Source organism: Chenopodium album, chromosome 4, assembly GCF_948465745.1.
Source record: "Chenopodium album chromosome 4, dcCheAlbu1.1, whole genome shotgun sequence".
Taxonomy (NCBI): Eukaryota; Viridiplantae; Streptophyta; class Magnoliopsida; order Caryophyllales; family Amaranthaceae; genus Chenopodium; species Chenopodium album.
In genome coordinates this window covers 33,331,605-33,350,497 of record NC_137837.1, presented here as the reverse complement: position 1 = coordinate 33,350,497, position 18,893 = coordinate 33,331,605, and the positions used below count along the sequence as shown (strand labels likewise).

The following is an 18,893-nucleotide window of genomic DNA, read 5'->3' as shown; positions in this document are numbered from 1 at the left end:
ATTATGGCGGCTGTCACCCTCCTACTCCAGTGGTTCCTCTAAGTTTCCCTCACCCAGATCTGTTGTAACTAGGTAGTTTTTGTTACTATCTTTGGGGTGTGTAGTTGCCTAAGATTATGTTTCTCTATGTAATTCCTGAATACTTTGTCTTTTGTTGCTGGGTCTGCCCAGCTTAACTTGAACTTGTGTTCTCTTAACTTTACCTGTTGAGTGTTTCCTTGTCCTGGTGGACGAGGGCTCAGCTTTATTTGTCCCGCGACTGACTTGTTGAATGTTTACTCTTCCCTGGGGGGCAGGGGTTTAGCTTTATAATGTATGCTCTTTATGACCTTCTTCTGCTGCTTTGCCTGCTGTTAATTTTATTGTTTGCACATTTGCCTAAAACTATGCATTTCTTAGCAGTATCCAGATCTTTTAGCATTGCAGCGTCTTTATTGCATTTAGTGGGGCCTCGTAGGTTGGGCCTCCCTATCTTCTTGATTTAGCTGCTTAGCGCTTTCCTACTTCTTTGTACTCTGTTGTGCTTTAGCGGGAAATTTGTCGCATTTTATCCTTCCTGCTCTATTTGCTTTAAGTGCTTATGCATTGCGCACTCTACTTGGCTCTGACTAGCGGTTTTTCCTGTGCGCTGGCTGGTTTATTCGATTGCGCGTTGTTTAATCTACCCCTGCTGAGACTTTTTTGTGTCGATCAACTTACTTATGATGCGACTTGTCATTTTGTGAGTTATCATTTAGCTTATTTTGCTGTGACTTATTTATGTCGTTCAGCTTGTTTATGCTGCGACTTTTTCAATTTGTGAGTTGTCATTCAACTTGTTTTGCTGTGACTTATTTAAGTCGTTCAGCTTGTTAATGCTGCGACTTTCTCATTTTGTGCCTACTTACTTCTTTTCGTAAGGGCTTATTGTCTGGTTGTCTTCTCCTTTCCTAACCCCCTCAAAGAGATGGGCTAAGTGGGACTAAGGGAGCCTTAGTGTTGCCCACATAGCTCATCTTCTTCTTTTCCCCTTTTCTCTGCTGCTCAAGCTGAACGTGCCAGGCTTCCCCCTCAGGCGACCCCGAGGTGGTGCCCTGTTTTGCTGTGAGCCGGTGAGGTGAGGTTTTAGGGAGGGATGCGTTTGCTTTTCCACGTTGCGCTAGAGTGCTTCTTGCCTCTAACACTTTCACTACTACAAACCCCTTGGTTTTTCGACGCTATTGGATCGACACTATGTAGTAGACGTCAATATACAAATATAGATCCCGTATATTTTCGACTCTTTTTCACGTCGAAGTAAAGTCTCGATAGTGAAAAGCGTCTAGAAATTCATGTGATGCACACGTGACTTCAATTAATAATTAATAAAAGCTATGTGGGAAAACTACCCACTTAATAGTACACCTCTCCATCAGCATAAGAACTTCCTCCATGAACCTAAACCTAATTACATAGCACTCGTCATTTTCGTAAGAATTTCTTCAATTTGATTGATTTTGCCTCCCAAAACCACATAAAAATTCAGCGAATCGGGCTACAAATGTGGTAATTTCCTTCCTCTACTCGTTGCTATTATCTTTTTTATCTTTATCATAATTTTGTTACTTTTTTTCCATTTTGCTATATATCATTCGAATTTATCAACTATGTCTTAATCATCAGATTTTTCTTTGATTTTTTTTTTCTATAATTGTTCTTTGATTTTCGCTTCCATTCCCTCTTTCTTTTTCATGTTTCTGCTTCCAGATCTACCACAAATTAGAAGGAAAAATTTTGATGATTTTTCCAGTTACCTATCTCAATTCGTTCGGCAATCTAAGCATTAAAAGGTATATTCTTGTATTTTAAGTTTCCATACTTGCAAGTTGAAATTACCAGATTTTACTTGTTTCAAAACCCTAGGTTATAGATCGATCTTGTTAAATTTCTATTCTTCAATTAAATCTCCTAGTTTCTACATATTTTTTTTTATACATTAGTGGATTGCAAATTTCATTTGTTTAGATCTATTTCATTATGGTATGAAAAAACTTGACATTGAAATGTTTTGCTTATTAGAATTAGAGTTAAAAAAAAACATTACACTTAGATGTTGACGAATCAATTGTTAAGGTCTCACATAAAACAACTAATTTATTTTGTATATAACAAGAATTTGATATGAATATTATCCATTTAATAAGCTACACTCTAGAGTATTTTCAACTAACTACTGATGAATTTTAGTAGCAATAGTGACATAGAGGCGGATATGACTAACCTTTGTAGCCTTGGTTATATTCATTCATGATTGTTGTACTTTGTATTTGTAATCAATTTATTGTCAATTATCATTTCTCACTATTTTTTAATTGGTGTTACTCATCTTTATTTTGTTTTTTTCGAAGCTCTAGCATTTTATTGTTGTTAATTATTGTTAGAAAAATATATTGATCTTTTTGTCAAAAGAGCAAATGCCTATTAATTCAATACAACTTTACTTTAAGTAAACAAGCTCTTGATGACTTTTTATGCTTCAAGCCAAGAAAAAACTTTCTCTAATTTATTGGGTTTAAGGTTGATTTTATCCTATTCCTATCACTCTATTAGCTATACCTTTGTACGTAGTTAGTTCCATTTTTCAATATTAATATAAACAAGAGAGAAAACGTTTGTTTGATGTTGAGTTATACTCTGAAGTTGCAACGTGTTAGCTTAAATTAAACTTTGTAACACACTATTATAATTTGTACTCTTCAACTGAATTTTGAGACTGTTTTGCTAGAGGTGTATGCTAAAACAATTTTGTGTCGGGTTTTATTTTTGAGTGTCTTTATAATTTTATATATTGAATATCATGAATTTCAGTCTATGTTGTGACTTTTAAAGTTCTGTTTTATAATAGAATGGATAATTTAGAAGGATGTCTATCTTGGCACATTTGTCAATTAGGTAATTTTAATTAATATTTTGTGTGAAAAGTTTGGTCTTTGCCAATTCTCTCTTGGGTAATAGAATGGATATGAAAAGTTGATTTCTGTTTTTTTTTTTTCCCGCTGTTTCCAGGCCTTTCTCTGCCAATTCTCTCTTGGGTAATTTTTCCCTCAAAAGTTGGTTTTTCATGCAACTATTAGACTGGTTGTTTCTTGGATGTTCAATTTTTCTTGAAAGTTAAAATTACCTGGATATTGGACTCTGTCCAGGTCCTCTCCTTAAATTGACATGTAATGTTAGTTATGTTTTGTGAGATATCTTAACTTAGAGTTTTGAATATAAAAGTTTGGTATTATATGCTTGAGCTTGCATGACAATTGTGCAGATAATGACTCCAGTCTATATCATCTTGAGGTTATAGAGTTAGATCATCTTAGTGTAAAAGCGATCATATGTTGAATTATATTTTCTAGTATAAAGTCAAACTCATGAGATTTGTTATTGGGTAGTTGTTAAAATTTTATGAAACCTTAATTAATTGTGTACAACATGTGAAATGCATATGCTATAGAAGTTGTAAAACATAACTATTGTTTTAAAACACTGATTTCTTGTTTAAAATCTGGTTTAAGAGGGGCAGCAATTTGAAGACAAATACATGTAGTCATTTTTAGCCCCTAGTCCCTTCATGAAAATTATAGGTCTCAAAAAGTTATCCAATCTAGGCTCAAGAATTTCTCAATGTGGAACTTTTTGCTAGGAATTATGCCTTCTGGAAATTTGTGGTATGCTAGCTTAAATCTATCGGATCTGGGCTAATTTTTTTACTTGACGTTTGTTTGGGTTGTTGTGTTGAGTTGGGTAGGCTTGTTGTAATGAATACTATAGTTGTTCGTATTTCTTTTAGTCTATTTTTCCTCCAATTAGTTATATATTAGTTGAAAGAAGTATGGTTGTGTTCTTGCATTGTTAACAAATGCTTGATGATTTTTTGTGCTTTACTGTATATTAAGTGACTAGCAGTAGGGAAAGGATTCGTTTGTTCGATACGTGTTATACTAGGCAAGAGTTTTATTAGCAAGAGGTGCAAAGAGTATGATGAATTTTTTTCAGCAAGAGGTCAAAACAACAAGAGTTGGCTGCTTACTTGGGTTCTTCACAGGTTTTCAGTCCTAACCAGTAATAATTGTTTCATAAAAAATCATATTATTATAAAAAGTTGCAGATTGATACAGATTTTTATGTGCATTATAGTTTGTCAAAATCCCTAATTATCTTCTTGGTAGTTTTAGGAATTGAGGATTTAACGATTTGAAAATTATTGAATTATAGGGGATAATCCTGAAACAATGATCTATAATAGTTTATTCTTGGTTTATTAGTATGAGTTTGTCCTTTCCCTTGATCTTTTTGGTCCTTATGATTGTTCTGCCATGTTTGAGATTGATTATTAGGTGTTAATTGTGCTTAAAGTTGGTTCTTTTACATTTTATTTTACTTTAGTACCCGGAAGCTTTTCGGCCATTGTTTATGAATGAAGTATCCTTAGATTGTCTATAAGGATTTTCTTATCGTCCATGTGCTGCTTTGTAAAATATACATACTAGATTTATTATTAAAGGTTGTTTATATCAATTTAAGTTCTTTTATTTCACTAATTTGTTTTATACTACTTCGTAGATAGAATTAGAATCCCTCTAATCTACAATCTATTACTCGCGGTAAAGGTTTTTTTAGTGCTATTTCTGATTTTGCTTTTCTATTAATAATGTTACTTATTTTGATCATATTTGCTACTATAGAATAAACCAATGTTCCTATGTATACTGTCATATAACTCAAATTACTCTTTAAGACAATTTCTCTTTTTGGAAACATCCTCTAAATTAAGTTATATCTATTTCTTTTTTATACAATAGAATAAACCAATGTTTCTATGTATACTCTTTATATTATTGTTACCAAAATATGAAGCATGCATGGGTACTTCAATTGGCAGCCATACCCCCACACAAGTACGTTATGGGGTATTGTCGTATTGGGCACATTGCTTCTTTATTCATTTTTACTTATATTTTGTGATGGTTTTTAAAGATGGTGCTTCTCATCTCTAATCTTGCATTCGTAATTATGCCAGTATTATTTCCTCATGAATATCAGAATGGATCAATGGATTATTAATCATGTTGGATATTTTTGCACAATACGCCATTTTCTGACCTGCCATTTGTTTATTGATGATGTTGTTCCCTTTTTTGGGAGGAGATTCAACAAAATTTACCCTCTTTTTATGGTTGTCTATACAATCCTGGTTGCTAGGAACTTGTCTCCTACTAATGGGGCATTGTTTGATTTAGGAACTTGTCTACTTGAAGTTGAAATTTTTTTATGGTACCTGACTTGTTTGCTATGATGGAAACCTGGCTGTGATATTTGATCTCATCTGTTCTTGAAGTCTGGAACTATGAACTAAATCTGTCTGAACTTGCTATGTTGGTATATTTCTGCTTACCATTGTTTTGACTTGTAGGAGCTTGAGGAGAAATGAATTCCTGAACTGAATTCAGAGTTGAATTTCAGATATGAAGTTCAGAACTGAAAATCAGATTTTAAATCAGAGCTGAAATTCAGAATGCTTGTGTGAGTGTTTGTGTGTGTGTGAAATTCAAAGCTTCTCTGTGTATGTGTGTATAATCAGAATGCTTGTAATGGCAATTCTACTGCAGTTAGTTATAGTTATATTTCCATAATGCTTGTAATGGCAATTCTACAGCCTTGGATCTTGGGTAAAATGATAAGTATATCTTAATTATGCTAGAACAATAGCAACAACAAATTGTTGTGAAATAATCAAAGTTATAATTATTTATGTGCAATGGGGAGTGTGTGTGACATAGTCGGCTTCATTTGTTATTGTGATGTATATGTCAAGTCGATGTCTATGTGAATTCTTGAATCTTGAGCCTATAATGTGTAATAATGTACTAATATATACTTTGTATTTTTTTTTTGAAGATTAGAAAAGGCAATGTAGGCGCAACAAGAGAATAGGCCGGGACATTTGAGCATCAAAACAAGCGACTATATCGGATCGTCTATAAGGCCATCATCTATCTATTTTGGTTTTTAGTTTTATATTAGTAATGTATTTATTTAGGGACAAGCTACTATAATATGCAACATTTTATTTTTAATTTTTATTAATTAATTGTGTTGATGTTTTCTTTTATAAATTTGGTAATTAACTACGTACTCTTATTATTGTTGATTAATTATTGTTTTTTTATATTTAAATCTAGTTATATAGATTTATTTTAATTTTAATGTTATTAATTTAATTTATGATAAATTTAAATAACTATAATGTATGTATATGATGGTAATAATTTAATAAAAAAGAAAAACAAAAGCTTAAAAAAAAAATTCTAGACGCTTTTTAATGTTTACGTATTTTGCACATTTTCATATTTCAAGAGTTTCCCGCCATACCATAGGCTGACACGAATAAACGCAAGACAACAAAAAGCGTAACTAAATTTGAGTATGTGGACATGTAAAAGCGTCGCTAAAAAACTACACAAATTTGGGATAATGCGCGAAATAAGTATATTCCGACACTTCGTATATTAGTTAGGACACATAAAAGCGTCGATATTCTCGACGCTTTTTTGTGTCCCTTAAAATTCTCGACTCATGTATTCTCGACTCTTTTTAGCAGCGTCGAGAAATATTTTCGCGACGCTTTTTAGCGTCGAAAAAAGCCCTAAAAAGCGTCCAAAAAACACGCTTTTTGTAGTAGTGTTTTTTATTGTCTTTATTTGACTTCTGCATGTTAGCATATGATGCTTGGGCATAACATATTAAACAAATTTACGCAGCATATTCCTCACGTAGAGGCTTGTATTTCATTTAATAAAAATGGCTCAAATGCCTTAATCAACATAACATGGACTGAATAAAAGTTTATCGGACTTGAAACAACTATGTTTGTTTTTTCAGACTGTTTAAACAAAATACTTATTTAACACATCAGCATTGAAACTGTTTCTTAAGACCTGACCTTCTTGATCAGCAAGGAGGAACGCTCCCAGTCTAATTTGCCCGTGAATGATGAAAGGGCCTTCCCAGTTTGCTGATAGCTTTCCATGCTGATTTCCTCTTCCCACTGCTGTTGTCCTTCTAAGGACCAAGGGTCCGGGTGGGAGCTCCCTATGCTTTACTTCTGGCAGGAAGTCTAACTCTTCCAGCATACGCTTTTCATTTCCTTACTGCTCATAGTGTTGTATCCTCAGGCTGGGGATTTGTACTTCCACTCGGAAAACTGCGTAAGCCCTGTAGGTCAGGGTGAAGGGGCTCTTACCGGTTGACTCCTTCTAAGTGGTCCTGTTTGCCCACAAGACCTCTAGGACTAGGTCTGCCCACAGGCCTTTGTACTCCCCCAGCTTCTTCTGCAAGGCTGTCAGGATCAGCTTGTTTGCTGCTTCTGCTTGACCATTTCTCTGCGGGTGGCAGACTGAGGCACTTGCATACTTGGTGCCCATGTCCCCCAGGTAGTCCTTTATGGTGTCACAGTCAAATTGACACCCATGATCAAACACTATGCACAGTGGCACCCCAAATCTTGAGATGATGTTTTTCCATATGAATGTCCTGACTTGGGCTTCCTTTATGTACTTAGTGGGTTCGGATTCTATCCACTTTTTCAGATATGCTAGTGCGTCTAGTGTGAGAGTTGGCCAATATGCCCCCTTTTGAGGACCTCTACTCCCAATGCTTTTCCACCAATGTGGTTGGCGCATATTCCGGAGTGGGCTTCTTCCATAATGCCCTCCTGCTCCCACTCTGGAATTCACCTCAGCAGTGGTTTTGAGAAGCCTTTTTTGTTGAGTTCCCCATTCATCACTACATACCAATTGACGTCTTTCTTCACCTTCTTAGCCTGTACTTCATCATCCGGCAGTGAGCCGTGGACTTTGTACGCCAAGATGTCTGAGAACCAGGCTCTCTACCTTCCAATGCAGTTTACCTTCTCTTTTTTGGCAATGCTTCTTTCTTCTAGCACTTCAACCATCACTGTCCTTGTGAGGCTTTGTAAGGTGGAGCTGGCTAACTTGGACAAGGCGTCAGCCTGAGAGTTTCCTGCTCTGGGGACCAAGTCTATCTGGAAGTGAACTAGTTGGTCTGCCAGTTTCTTTACCTTGGTTACGTACTTCAGCATGATGGCCTCCCTTACCTCACACGCCCCCTGCATTTGGCTGGCAACGAGCTAAGAATCAGTTTTCAGGTGTACTTTGCGGGCTCCGGCTGCGAGGCTCATACGTAGTCCTGTCAGCCCCGCTTCGTACTCAGCTTCGTTATTCGATGCTTTGAACTTGAAATTTATGGCATACTCGAATACGTTCCTTCTGGTGATGTCATTATTACTCCCGCTCCACTCCCCGTTTGGGCCGAGGACCCATCCACTTCGACCTTCCAAACCCCAATATCATCTTCTATCTCCTCGTAGGAAGCTTCCAAACGAGCTGAGAATCAGTTTGCAGGTGTACTTTGCGGGTTCCGGCTGTGAGGATCAAACCCAGTCCTGCTAGCCCCGCCTCGTACTCAGCTTCGTTATTCGATGCTTTGAACTTGAACTTTATGGCATACTCGAATACGTTCCTTCTGGAGATGTCATTATGACTCCTACTCCACTCCCCATTTGGGCCGAGGACCAATCCACTTCTACCTTCCAGACCCCAATACATCTTCTTTCACCTCGTAGGAAGCTTCGACTATGAAGTCTTCTAAAGCTTGTACCTTGATGGATGCTCTAGGTTTGACCTCAAATTCGTACTCAGAAAGCTCAATTGCCCATTTTAAGAGTCTGCCCGATGCATCCATTTTTTGTAATGCTTTCTCCAGCGTGTGGTTTGTGAGGACTTCTATTACATGCGCGTCAAAATATGGCTTTAGTTTCCTTGCTGTTGTGACCACTACGAAGGCTAGCTTCTCTACCAATGGGTGCCTTTGCTCTGCCTCGGTCAGCACGTGGCTCACGAAGTATATTGTCCTTTGTTGCTTCTGTCTTTCTACAAGCAAAACGGCTGCGATTGTCTATATTGACGGAGAGATGTACAACTGAAGCTTTTCTCTCAGCTCCGGGCTGATCATTGTTGAGTGCTTAGTCAGATGCTCATTAATACCCTCATAGGCTTTTTTCTCTTTAGCCCCCCACTTAAATTATCTGTTCTCTTTCAATAGCTAATAGAACGGCAGGGCCTTATCCGCTGACTTGCTGATGAACCTAGTCAGCGCAGCCATTCCGCCTGTCAACCGCATGATATCCTTGATGCACTTAGGCTCAGGCAGGCTGAGGACTACTTCAACCATTTATGAATTGGCATCAATCCCTCTCTCGCTGATCAGAAAACCCAATAAATTTCCCGAGCATACACTTTTCATTTCTTTGCGGCTCATAGTTTTGTACCCTCGGGCTAGGGATTTGTATTTCCACTGGGAAACTGCGTCAGCCCCGTAGGCAGGGTGAAGGGGTTCTTACCGGTTAACTCCTTCTCAGTGGTCCTCTTTGCCCACAACACCTTTGGGACTAGGTCTGCCCACATGCCTTTTTACTCCTCCATCTTCTTCTGCAAGGCTGCCAGGATCAGCTTGTTTGCTGCTTCTGCTTGAACATTGCTCTGCGGGTGGCAGACTGAGGAACTTTGCATACTTGGTGCCCATATCCCCCATGTAGTCCTTTATATTGTCACAGTCAAATTGGCACCCGTGATCAAAGACTATGCACTATGGCACCCCGAATCTTATGACGATGTTTTTCCATATGAATGTCCTGACTTGGGCTGGCTTTATGTACTTAGTGGGTTCAGCTTCTATCCACTTTGTAAAGTAATCTATCGCCACAATAAGATACTTCCTGCCCGCTGACCTAGTGGTGAAAGGTCCCAATATGTCCAATCCCCACTAAGCAAACGAGATCGGGCTGAGGATTGGAGTTAGATCGTTTGCTGGCTGATTTATGACTAGTGAATACTTTTCCACCAATGTGGTTGGCGCATATTCCGGAGTGGGCTTCTTCCATAATGCCCTCCTGCTCCCACTCTGGAATACACCTCAGCAGTGGTTTTGAGAAGCCTTTTTTGTTGAGTTCCCCGTTCATCACTACATACCAGTTGGTGTCTTTCTTCACCTTCATAGCCTGTACTTCATCATCGGCCAGTGAGCTGTGGACTTTGTACACCAAGATGTCTGAGAACCAGGCTCTCTGTCTTCAAATGCAGTTTACCTGCTCTTTTTCGGCAATGCTGCTTTCTTCTAGCACTTCAACCATCACTGTCCTTGTGAGGCTTTGTAAGGTGGAGCTGGCTAACTTGGACAAGGCGTTGGCCCGAGAGTTTCCTGCTCTGGGGACCAAGTCTATCTGGAAGTGAACTAGCTGGGCTGCCAGTTTCTTTACCTTGGTTACGTATTTCAGCATGGTGGCCTCCCTTATCTCATACGCCCCCTGCATTTGGCTGGCAACGAGCTGAGAATCAGTTTGCAGGTGTACTTTGCGGGCTCCGGCTGTGAGGCTCAAACGCAGTCCTGCCAGCCCCGCCTCGTACTCAGCTTCGTTATTCGATGCTTTGAACTTGAACTTTATGGCATACTCGAATACGTTCCTTCTGGAGATGTCATTATGACTCCTACTCCACTCCCCATTTGGGCCGAGGACCAATCCACTTCTACCTTCCAGACCCCAATACATCTTCTTTCACCTCGTAGGAAGCTTCCACTATGAAGTCTGCTAAATCTTGTACCTTGATGGATGCTCTAGGTTTGACCTCGAATTCGTACTCAGAAAGCTCAATTGCCCATTTTAAGAGTCTGCCTGATGCATCCATTTTTTATAATGCTTTCTCCAGCGGGTGGTTTGTGAGGACTTCTATTACATGCGCGTCAAAATATGGCTTTAGTTTCCTTGCTGTTGTGACCAGTACGAAGGCTAGCTTCTCTACTAATGGGTACCTTTGCTCTGCCTCGGTCAGCACGTGGCTCACGAAGTATATTAGCCTTTGTTGCTTCTGTCTTTCTACAAGCAAAACGGCTGCGATTGTCTGTATTGACGCAGAGATGTACAGCTGCAGCTTTTCCCTCAGCTCCGGGCCGATCATTGCTGAGAGCTTAGTCAGATGCTCCTTAATACCCACATAGGCTTTTTTCTCTTTAGCCTCCCACTTAAATTGTATGTTCTCTTTCAATAGCTGATAGAATGGCAGGGCCTTATCCGCTGACTTGCTGATGAACCTGGTCAGCGCGGCCATTCCGCCTGTCAACCGCATGATATCCTTGATGCACTTAGATTCAGGCAGGCTGAGGACTGCTTCGACCTTTTCTTAATTGGCATCAATCCCTCTCTTGCTGATCAGAAAACCTAAGAAATTTCCCGAGCTCACCCCAAAGACACATTTTTTCGGGTTGAGTTTGATTTTATACTTGTTCAGGGTGGCAAATGTTTCCTCTGGATCCATGATATGTCCAGCCTGCGTGACGCTCTTAACAATTGAGTCGTCAACGTATACTTCAACATTTCTACCCTTCTAGTGAAGGAATACTCTATCCATTGCCTTTTGAAAAGTTGCCCCAGTATTCTTCAGCCCAAAGGGCATAGCTATGTAATTATACACTCCCTCTGAAGTGATGAATGCAGTTTTCTGCTTGTCTGACTCATGCAAGCTGATCTTATGGTACCCTGAGAAGGCATCCATGAAGCTTAGCAAGGCGTGCCCGCTGGTTGAGTCTACCAGCTGATCTATCCGCGGCAGCGGGTAAAAGTTTTTCGGGCAGGCCTTATTAAGATCTTTGAAATCACACATTCTCCACTGGCCATTTGCTTTCTTTACCATGACCACGTTGGCTAACCACTCTGGGTAGTCACAAGGATCAAACGGTTCTGCTGGGTGAACTAGGTCCCGTCAACTACATACACAAGGCAGCACACGTAAACTGCCCTCGGGGGTGGCTTGAGGAAACCCCCTCCGAAGATTAAGTTAGAGAGTGTTTAGAGAGAGAAAGTGTACTTAGAAAGATGTTGAAAGAATAATGACTTGAGTGTCTCACCTCCTTTGCGTTGTACTTTACCCTCTTTTTGTAGGCGTACCATCTCCTTCGTGGAGTGTTCAGCCTGGTCAGCCCTGTGGGCTGACGCTGCCGGGCTAGTGAGCCCTCCTTTAATTGCTTTCACGGTAGTGAGTGCGCACCCTAGGGGCTGGGCGATAGTTCAGCGGGATCTATCCTATATAACTAGCCCTTCAAGAGGTGGTATGAGGTCACTCATGTCGACTCTTTGCTTGTAAGAACATTCTTCTTAAGTGAGCCGAACTGGAAGGAATAGCTCAGCAGGAGCTATCCCCTACAACTAGCCCCTCAAAAGATGGCGTGAGGTTCTTTTCATGCTAGTTGTTCTGAGCGTGTAGCCTTATCGGCCATGACCCAAAGGGTCATCTGGCTGAATTAACCTGCACACTCCTAGCCCTTCAAGTCTCTATGGTGTTGATGCGCCCTAGAGACTTGGGAGGTCAGGTGCTGTTATTGTTGAGTCTGTTGCCGTATTGTTTGTATGGTGACGTTGGTTCCAGTCTTCAGAAATGACGAGCTCATGGGGAGGAATTTCAATCACTCCTGCTGAAGTCTGAGAAATGACGAGTTTGCAGAGAGGATTTTCGATCACTCCCGCTGAAGTTTGAGAAATGAGGATCTTGCAGAGAGGATTTTCGATCACTCCCGCTAAAGTCTGAGAAATGACGAGCTTGTAGAGAGGATTTTCGATCACTCCCGCTGAAGTCTGAGAAATGACGAACTTGCAAAGAGGATTTTCGATCACTCCCACTGAAGTCTGAGAAAAGACGAGCTTGCAGAGAATATTTTCGATCACTCCCGCTGAAGTCTAAGAAATGACGATCTTGTAGAGAGGATTTTCAATCACTCCCGCGGAAGTGCTCTCTTCTCTTCTTTTTTTTTTAGGTCGGGAATTGTATTTGTATGAGTGGGACACGTGTTTACGATCCGATCTGTCACTTTGATTTTATCGAAGTGACATGGCGATTTGGCTTTGCCTTGTGTCTAACTGCCCATTTACTTTGTATTAATTTCACTGTCCCCTCTTTTCACTTATTTCTTTTACTCCTCTTACTTTTTCATCTTCCCTCTTCATTATTCTGTCATTTCAAAATTTTCGCTCTTTGCTTTTCCTCTTTCAAGCGTTCGTGATCCTCTTTGTCTTTGTTTTGGTCTTGATTTTGACTTTATTTGCTTTTCCGTCCTTAATTCTTGCTCCTTCACTGACTTGTTTCTTCTTTGTTCTTCTTAATTGCAGGTTCGAACTTTCGTCTTGCAGGGCTTTTATTTTCGCCATTGTTGTTGTACTCTGTTGCTTCTGCAACTTTTTTCCTAAAAGGTACTTACTTTGTACCTTTTGTTGTTTGTACTTACCCAATTTTGCTTCTTTTTGCTTTTTCTTCGCAAGATTGTGCCTTTTGATTCTTCTCAATTATCGTTGTTCCCATTTCGTCTCTTTGTTGTTGTATTTGCGTTCTTGGCTTTTTTTCTTCTTATTCCTTCATTGTTCCTAAACTGATTCTTTGATTTTCTGGTGCCCCATTTCTCTTTCTTTCCTTTGCGGGCTTGTATTTCCTTGTAGATTTCATAATGTCTAAGGCTTCTGATATTCATAACATGAGTGAGCCTCAAACGACCACTGGATCGGATTCCTCTTCCTGATCTTCTCTTTTAGGTGAGCGCCCTGCGCACACTTCTTCTATTTCTCCTTCTTCTCCTACCCCTATACAAACAGTTATGCCTCCTGACTTTCCCCCCGCTGCGAGCGAGATGGGAACTGTTGCGACTCATGCAGCTGCGTCTGGGTCGGGCAGTAGTCGTCCCGCTGAGGGTAGTGCATTTCGCCCTTTCAAGCGCAGGGCCCGCCCTGATTTTTTTAATCCTTATTGCGAGCGAGTGCTCACGCTGGATGGGGTTCCTTTATCCCATCTTACTCGCTTGAGGTTGCGCGTAATGCGCCATAAAATGTTAGCTGATGCTGTTAAGGCTAATCCCCCTGACGTGTCTCTTGTTAGCCCCATTCCCCATGTTCAGCCTTTAAACATTTTTACTTGGCTTGATGACATGGCTGACATGCATCGATTTGATCATTATGTAGTACGAGGTGGAAATACTAGGACTCCATCACCATCTCCTTCCCCAGCAGTTCAATCAAGCAGGATGGCTGAGTCTCCTGGTGACCGCTCATATTACGACTGTCAGCCTACTTATGTTGTGGTGCCCGTAGAGGAGGGCAAAACTGAATTTTTTCTGGACGACAAGTGTTATGGGCCCAAGAACTATGTGTTGGATTTCCGATGGCGCAAGGATGCTAAAAAGCAAGATCTGGCTGCTATTGGGAAGAAGTTCTATGGTTTTGGAGAGGATTCATAGTTGGTTCTCCCCGCCGATGGTGTGAAGTTATCAGCTCCTCACGCAGGTCACATTGCTGTGTTTGCCTCGCATCTAGATTTGGGTTTATGGTTTCCTTTGGACCCTACCTTAGAGAATTTTCTTCGTGCATTCAATATATATATATATATATATATATATATATATCTCTGGTGCACCCTGCTTCCCTTCAAACCCTGATTTGCCTACTATGGATTCTAAGGTTTCAAAGGAATCCTGAGTCCCTGCACTTGTTCAAGTCTCTCACGAGCCTAAAGAGGTCTGCTTTTGGGACTGAGTCGGGGTGGTACTATGTTGCTCCCAAGGAGAGTAGGGTCTTGTCCTACCCAAAACTTGGACGTTTCAGGGACTGAACTGTCAAGTTCTTCTGGGTGAGGGAGCCTTCCAACTTTGCAGCCCCGCGCAACTTCAGAGAGATTCGTACCAACATGGTCGGGGTCACAGTTTCCCCTCTGAGCTTGCCCGTGAGACAGAATCTTTTGAGGCTCTACAGGGAGCGGGGACTGGTGACTCCAAGTTTCCCAAGGTATGGCTGCCCAACTCCACCTGCATTGTGGGCAATGAACAACTTTCTGCAAAGCGCTTGTGCCGTACGCATGGGTCTGGTAAGTTTTTCTGCTTTCAGCCTGCCAACTTGAGAGCTGCTTTCATCCTTACTTCTGGCAGGAAGTCTAGCTCTTCCAGCATACACTTTTCATTTCCTTGCTGCTCATAGTGTTGTATCCTCGGGCTGGGGATTTGTACTTCCACTGGGAAACTGCGTCAGCCCCGTGGGCCAGGGTGAAGGGGTTCTTACCGGTTGACTTCTTCTCAGTGGTCCTGTTTGCCCACAAGACCTCTGGGACTAGGTCTGCCCACATGCCTTTGTAATCCTCCAGCTTCTTCTACAGGGCTGTTAGGATCAGCTTGTTCGCTGCTTCTGCTTGACCATTATTCTGCGGGTGGCAGACTAAGGCACTTTCATACTTGGTGCCCATGTCCCCCATGTAGTCCTTTATGGTGTCACAGTCAAATTGACACCCGTGAACAAAGACTATGCACTGTGGCACCCCGAATCATGTGATGATGTTTTTCCATATGAATGTCCTGACTTGGGCTGGCTTTATGTACTTAGTGGGTTCAGCTTCTATCCACTTTGTAAAGTAATCTATCACCACAATGAGATACTTCCTGCCCGCTGAACTAGTGGTGAAAGGTCCCAATATGTCCATTCCCCACTAAGCAAACGAGATCGGGCTAAGGATTTTAGTTAGATCGTTTGCTGCCTGATTTATAACTAGTGAATACTGTTGACACTTGTCGCATTTTTTTCACATACGCTAGTGTGTCTTGTGTGAGAGTTGGCCAATATGCCCCCCTTTTGAGTACCTCTACTCCCAATACTTTTCCAGCAATGTGGTTGGCGCATATTCCGGAGTGGGCTTCTTCCATAATGCCCTCCTGCTCCCACTCTGGAATACACCTCAGCAGTGGTTTTGAGAAGCCTTTTTTGTCGAGTTCCCCGTTCATCACTACATACCAGTTGGTGTCTTTCATCACCTTCTAAGCTAGTACTTCGGCCTGAGAGTTTCCTGCTCTAGGGACCAAGTCTATCTGGAAGTGGACTACCTGAGCCTGCCTGTTCCTTTACCTTGGTTACGTACTTCAGCATGGTGGCCTCCCTTATCTCATACGCCCCATGCAGATGGCTGGGAACGAGCTGAGAATCAGTTTGCAGGTGTACTTTGCGGGCTCCGGCTGCGAAGCTCATACGCATTCCTGCAAGCGCCGCTTCGTACTCAGCTTCATTATTCGATGCTTTGAACTTGAACTTTATGGCATACTCGAATACGTTTCCTTCTGGAGATGTCATTATGACTCCTGCTCCACTCCCCGTTTGGGCTGAGGACCCATCCACCTCTACCTTCCAGACCCCAATATCATCTTCTTTCTCCTCATAGGAAGCTTCAACTATGAAGTCTGCTAAAGCTTGTGCCTTGATGGATGCTCTAGGTTTGACCTCGAGTTCGTACTCAGAAAGCTCAATTGCCCATTTAAAGAGTCTGCCCGATGCATCCATTTTTTGTAATGCTTTCTCTAGCGGGTGGTTTGTGAAGACTTCTATTACATGCGCGTCAAAATATAACTTTAGTTTCCTTGCTGTTGTGACCACTGCGAAGGCTAGCTTCTCTACCAATGGGTACCTTAGCTCTTCCTCGGTCAGCACGTGGCTCACGAAGTATATTGGCCTTTGTTGCTTCTGTCTTTCTACTAGCAAAACGGCTGCGATTGTCTGTATTGACGCAGAGATGTAAAGCTGCAGCTTTTCCCTCAGCTCTAGGCTGATCATTGTTGGAAGTTTAGTCAGATGCTCCTTAATACCCTAAAAGGCTTCTTTCTCTTTAGCCCCCCACTTAAATTCTCTAATCCCTTTCAATAGCTGATAGAACAGCAGGGCCTTATCCTTCTCTCGCTGATCAGAAAACCCAAGAAATTTCTCGAGCTCACCCCAAAGACACATTTTTTCAGGTTGAGTTTTATTTTATACTTGTTCAGGGTGGCAAATGTTTCCTCTGGATCCATGATATGTCCAGCCTGCGTGTAGCTCTTAACAATTGAGTCGTCAACGTATACTTCAACATTTCTACCCTTCTAGTGAAGGAATACTCTATCGATTTCCTTCTGAAAAGTTGCCCCAGCATTCTTCAGCCCAAAGGGCATAGCTATGTAATTATACACTCCCCCTTCAGTGATGAATGCAGTTTTCTGCCTGTCTTTCTCATGCAAGCTGATCTTATGTTTTGCTGAGAAGGCATCCATGAAGCTTAGCAGGGCGTGCCCGCTGGTTGAGTCTACCAGCTGATCTATCCGCGGCAGCGGGTAAGAGTCTTTCGGGCATGCCTTATTAAGATCTGCGAAATCAACACACATTCTCTACTGGACATTTTCTTTCTTTACAATGACCACGTTGGCTAACCACTCTAGGTAGTCACAAGGTTCAATGAATCCTGCTTCCAGGATCTTCTCTACCTCCTCTTGGATTGCTTGGGTTTTCTCCGTGGAGAAACTTCGCTTTTTCTGCCTAATTGGCTTAATATCCTCCTTCATATTAAGCTTGTGTACCATGACTTCTGGGTCAATTCTGGGCATCTCATCTGCGGAAAATGCAAAAACGTCTTTGTTCTTCCTCAGCAGCTCTATGAGGTGTACCCTTACTCCTGGATCAATGTCTTTCCCGATTTTCACTCTCCTAGAGGGGTCACCTTCTGTGAGCTCGACTGTGACATGCTCCCCACTAAGAAGTGGCCTGGCCATTTCCTCTTTACAGGTTCGAATTGAAGTTTTCCATTGCTAACTTCTGTTTATCCTTTTTCCTGTAATATTCTTCTCGCTTCCTTTTCCTCGATTTCCTCTCAGGTTGCTTAGTGGGCCTTCTCTCAGAACCGGGCTACTGTCTGGTTTTTACGGGCTGCTTTAAGGCAGTTATGTAACATTGCTGGGCTATCTTCTTACTTTCCCTGAGCTTTGCTGATCGTCCCGCATTAGTTGTGTAGGCCATGGCAAGGTGATAAGTGGATACCACCCTGCCTATCTTGTGGATGAGCGGTCTTCCCATGATCACATTGTAGGGTGATGGGGAGTTTATCACGAGGAACTCTGCCCGGACATCACGCCTTCTTGATCTTTCCCCTACTCGGACTAAGAGTTCGATTATGCCTTCTAGGGTAAGCCTTGACCCATTAAACCCGGTGACTTCGTAGCTCACCCTCTTCAGGTCCTTTCTGTCCAACTTCAGCTCGTTGAACGCACTAATGTATATGATGTTGGCTGAGCTGCCTCCGTCTATCAACATTCTATCCACCTCCCAGTTTGCGATTCTCATTGTCACCACCTGCGGGTCATCATGAGGGTTAATTATGCCCTTTTGGTCATACTCGTCAAATGTGGCCTGCGGCTGCGGGGAAGAGGTGGCCATCTACGCTTATCATTGTCATTTATTTGATGTAACTGTTCCCCCATGTACTGGACCCCCGCTGATCACATACACCCTGCCTTTTGGCTTGCCATCTCTGTCTCTGTCTCCGGCTAGTGACCTCCTCTGCGGTCAGGGCGGCCTGCTCTATCCTCATCCCTCCTTCTGGGAGGGTCATCGCGCTGCTTAAACTGATTCAAGTACCCTCTCCTGACTAAGTCTTCTATGTTGTCCTTCAAGTGTGTGCATTCTTTAGTGGTGTGACCGTGGTCTCAATGGAAGTCACACCACTTGCTGGTATCACCATTCCTGTTAACCATCCTTGAAGGTCTTTGCCACTTGTCATCATCTTTATTCACGCGGAATATATGAGACCTTGAATAGGTTAATGGGGTATATTGGTCAAACCTCCCAGGCCTTGGCCCTCTCTTTGGGTCTTACCTTCTCAGTCCTACTGCCCTGTCCGCTTCTCTGCGGTTGAGCTCACCCCTGCTCGGCTGGTCCACCCTGGGTGTGTTCTCTGTCCGCTTAACTGAGTCACCCGGTGCTTTCCTACCCAGCATTG

General features: G+C 41.8%; 2 protein-coding genes and 1 long non-coding RNA gene across 3 annotated transcripts; 1 reads left to right on the top strand and 2 right to left on the bottom strand.

The window, feature by feature from the left end:
* Window positions 1-1,383: 1,383 nt before the first annotated feature.
* LOC145626915 (uncharacterized) lies at window positions 1,384-6,164 on the top strand. The gene is made up of 3 exons (XR_014111175.1): window positions 1,384-1,524; window positions 1,726-1,808; window positions 5,908-6,164. It is a non-coding gene; the product is annotated as an uncharacterized LOC145626915 (long non-coding RNA).
* Window positions 6,165-10,775: 4,611 nt separating this feature from the next.
* Window positions 10,776-11,210, bottom strand: LOC145627843 (uncharacterized). Its single transcript, XM_081680187.1, has one exon. It carries the CDS (start codon window positions 11,208-11,210, stop codon window positions 10,776-10,778), a length of 435 nt encoding a protein of 144 aa, XP_081536313.1.
* Window positions 11,211-17,803: 6,593 nt separating this feature from the next.
* On the bottom strand, window positions 17,804-18,331 carry LOC145627842 (uncharacterized). The gene has a single exon (XM_081680186.1). The coding sequence runs from the start codon at window positions 18,329-18,331 to the stop codon at window positions 17,804-17,806; it is 528 nt and encodes a 175-aa protein (XP_081536312.1).
* Between the last annotated feature and the right edge of the window lie 562 nt (window positions 18,332-18,893).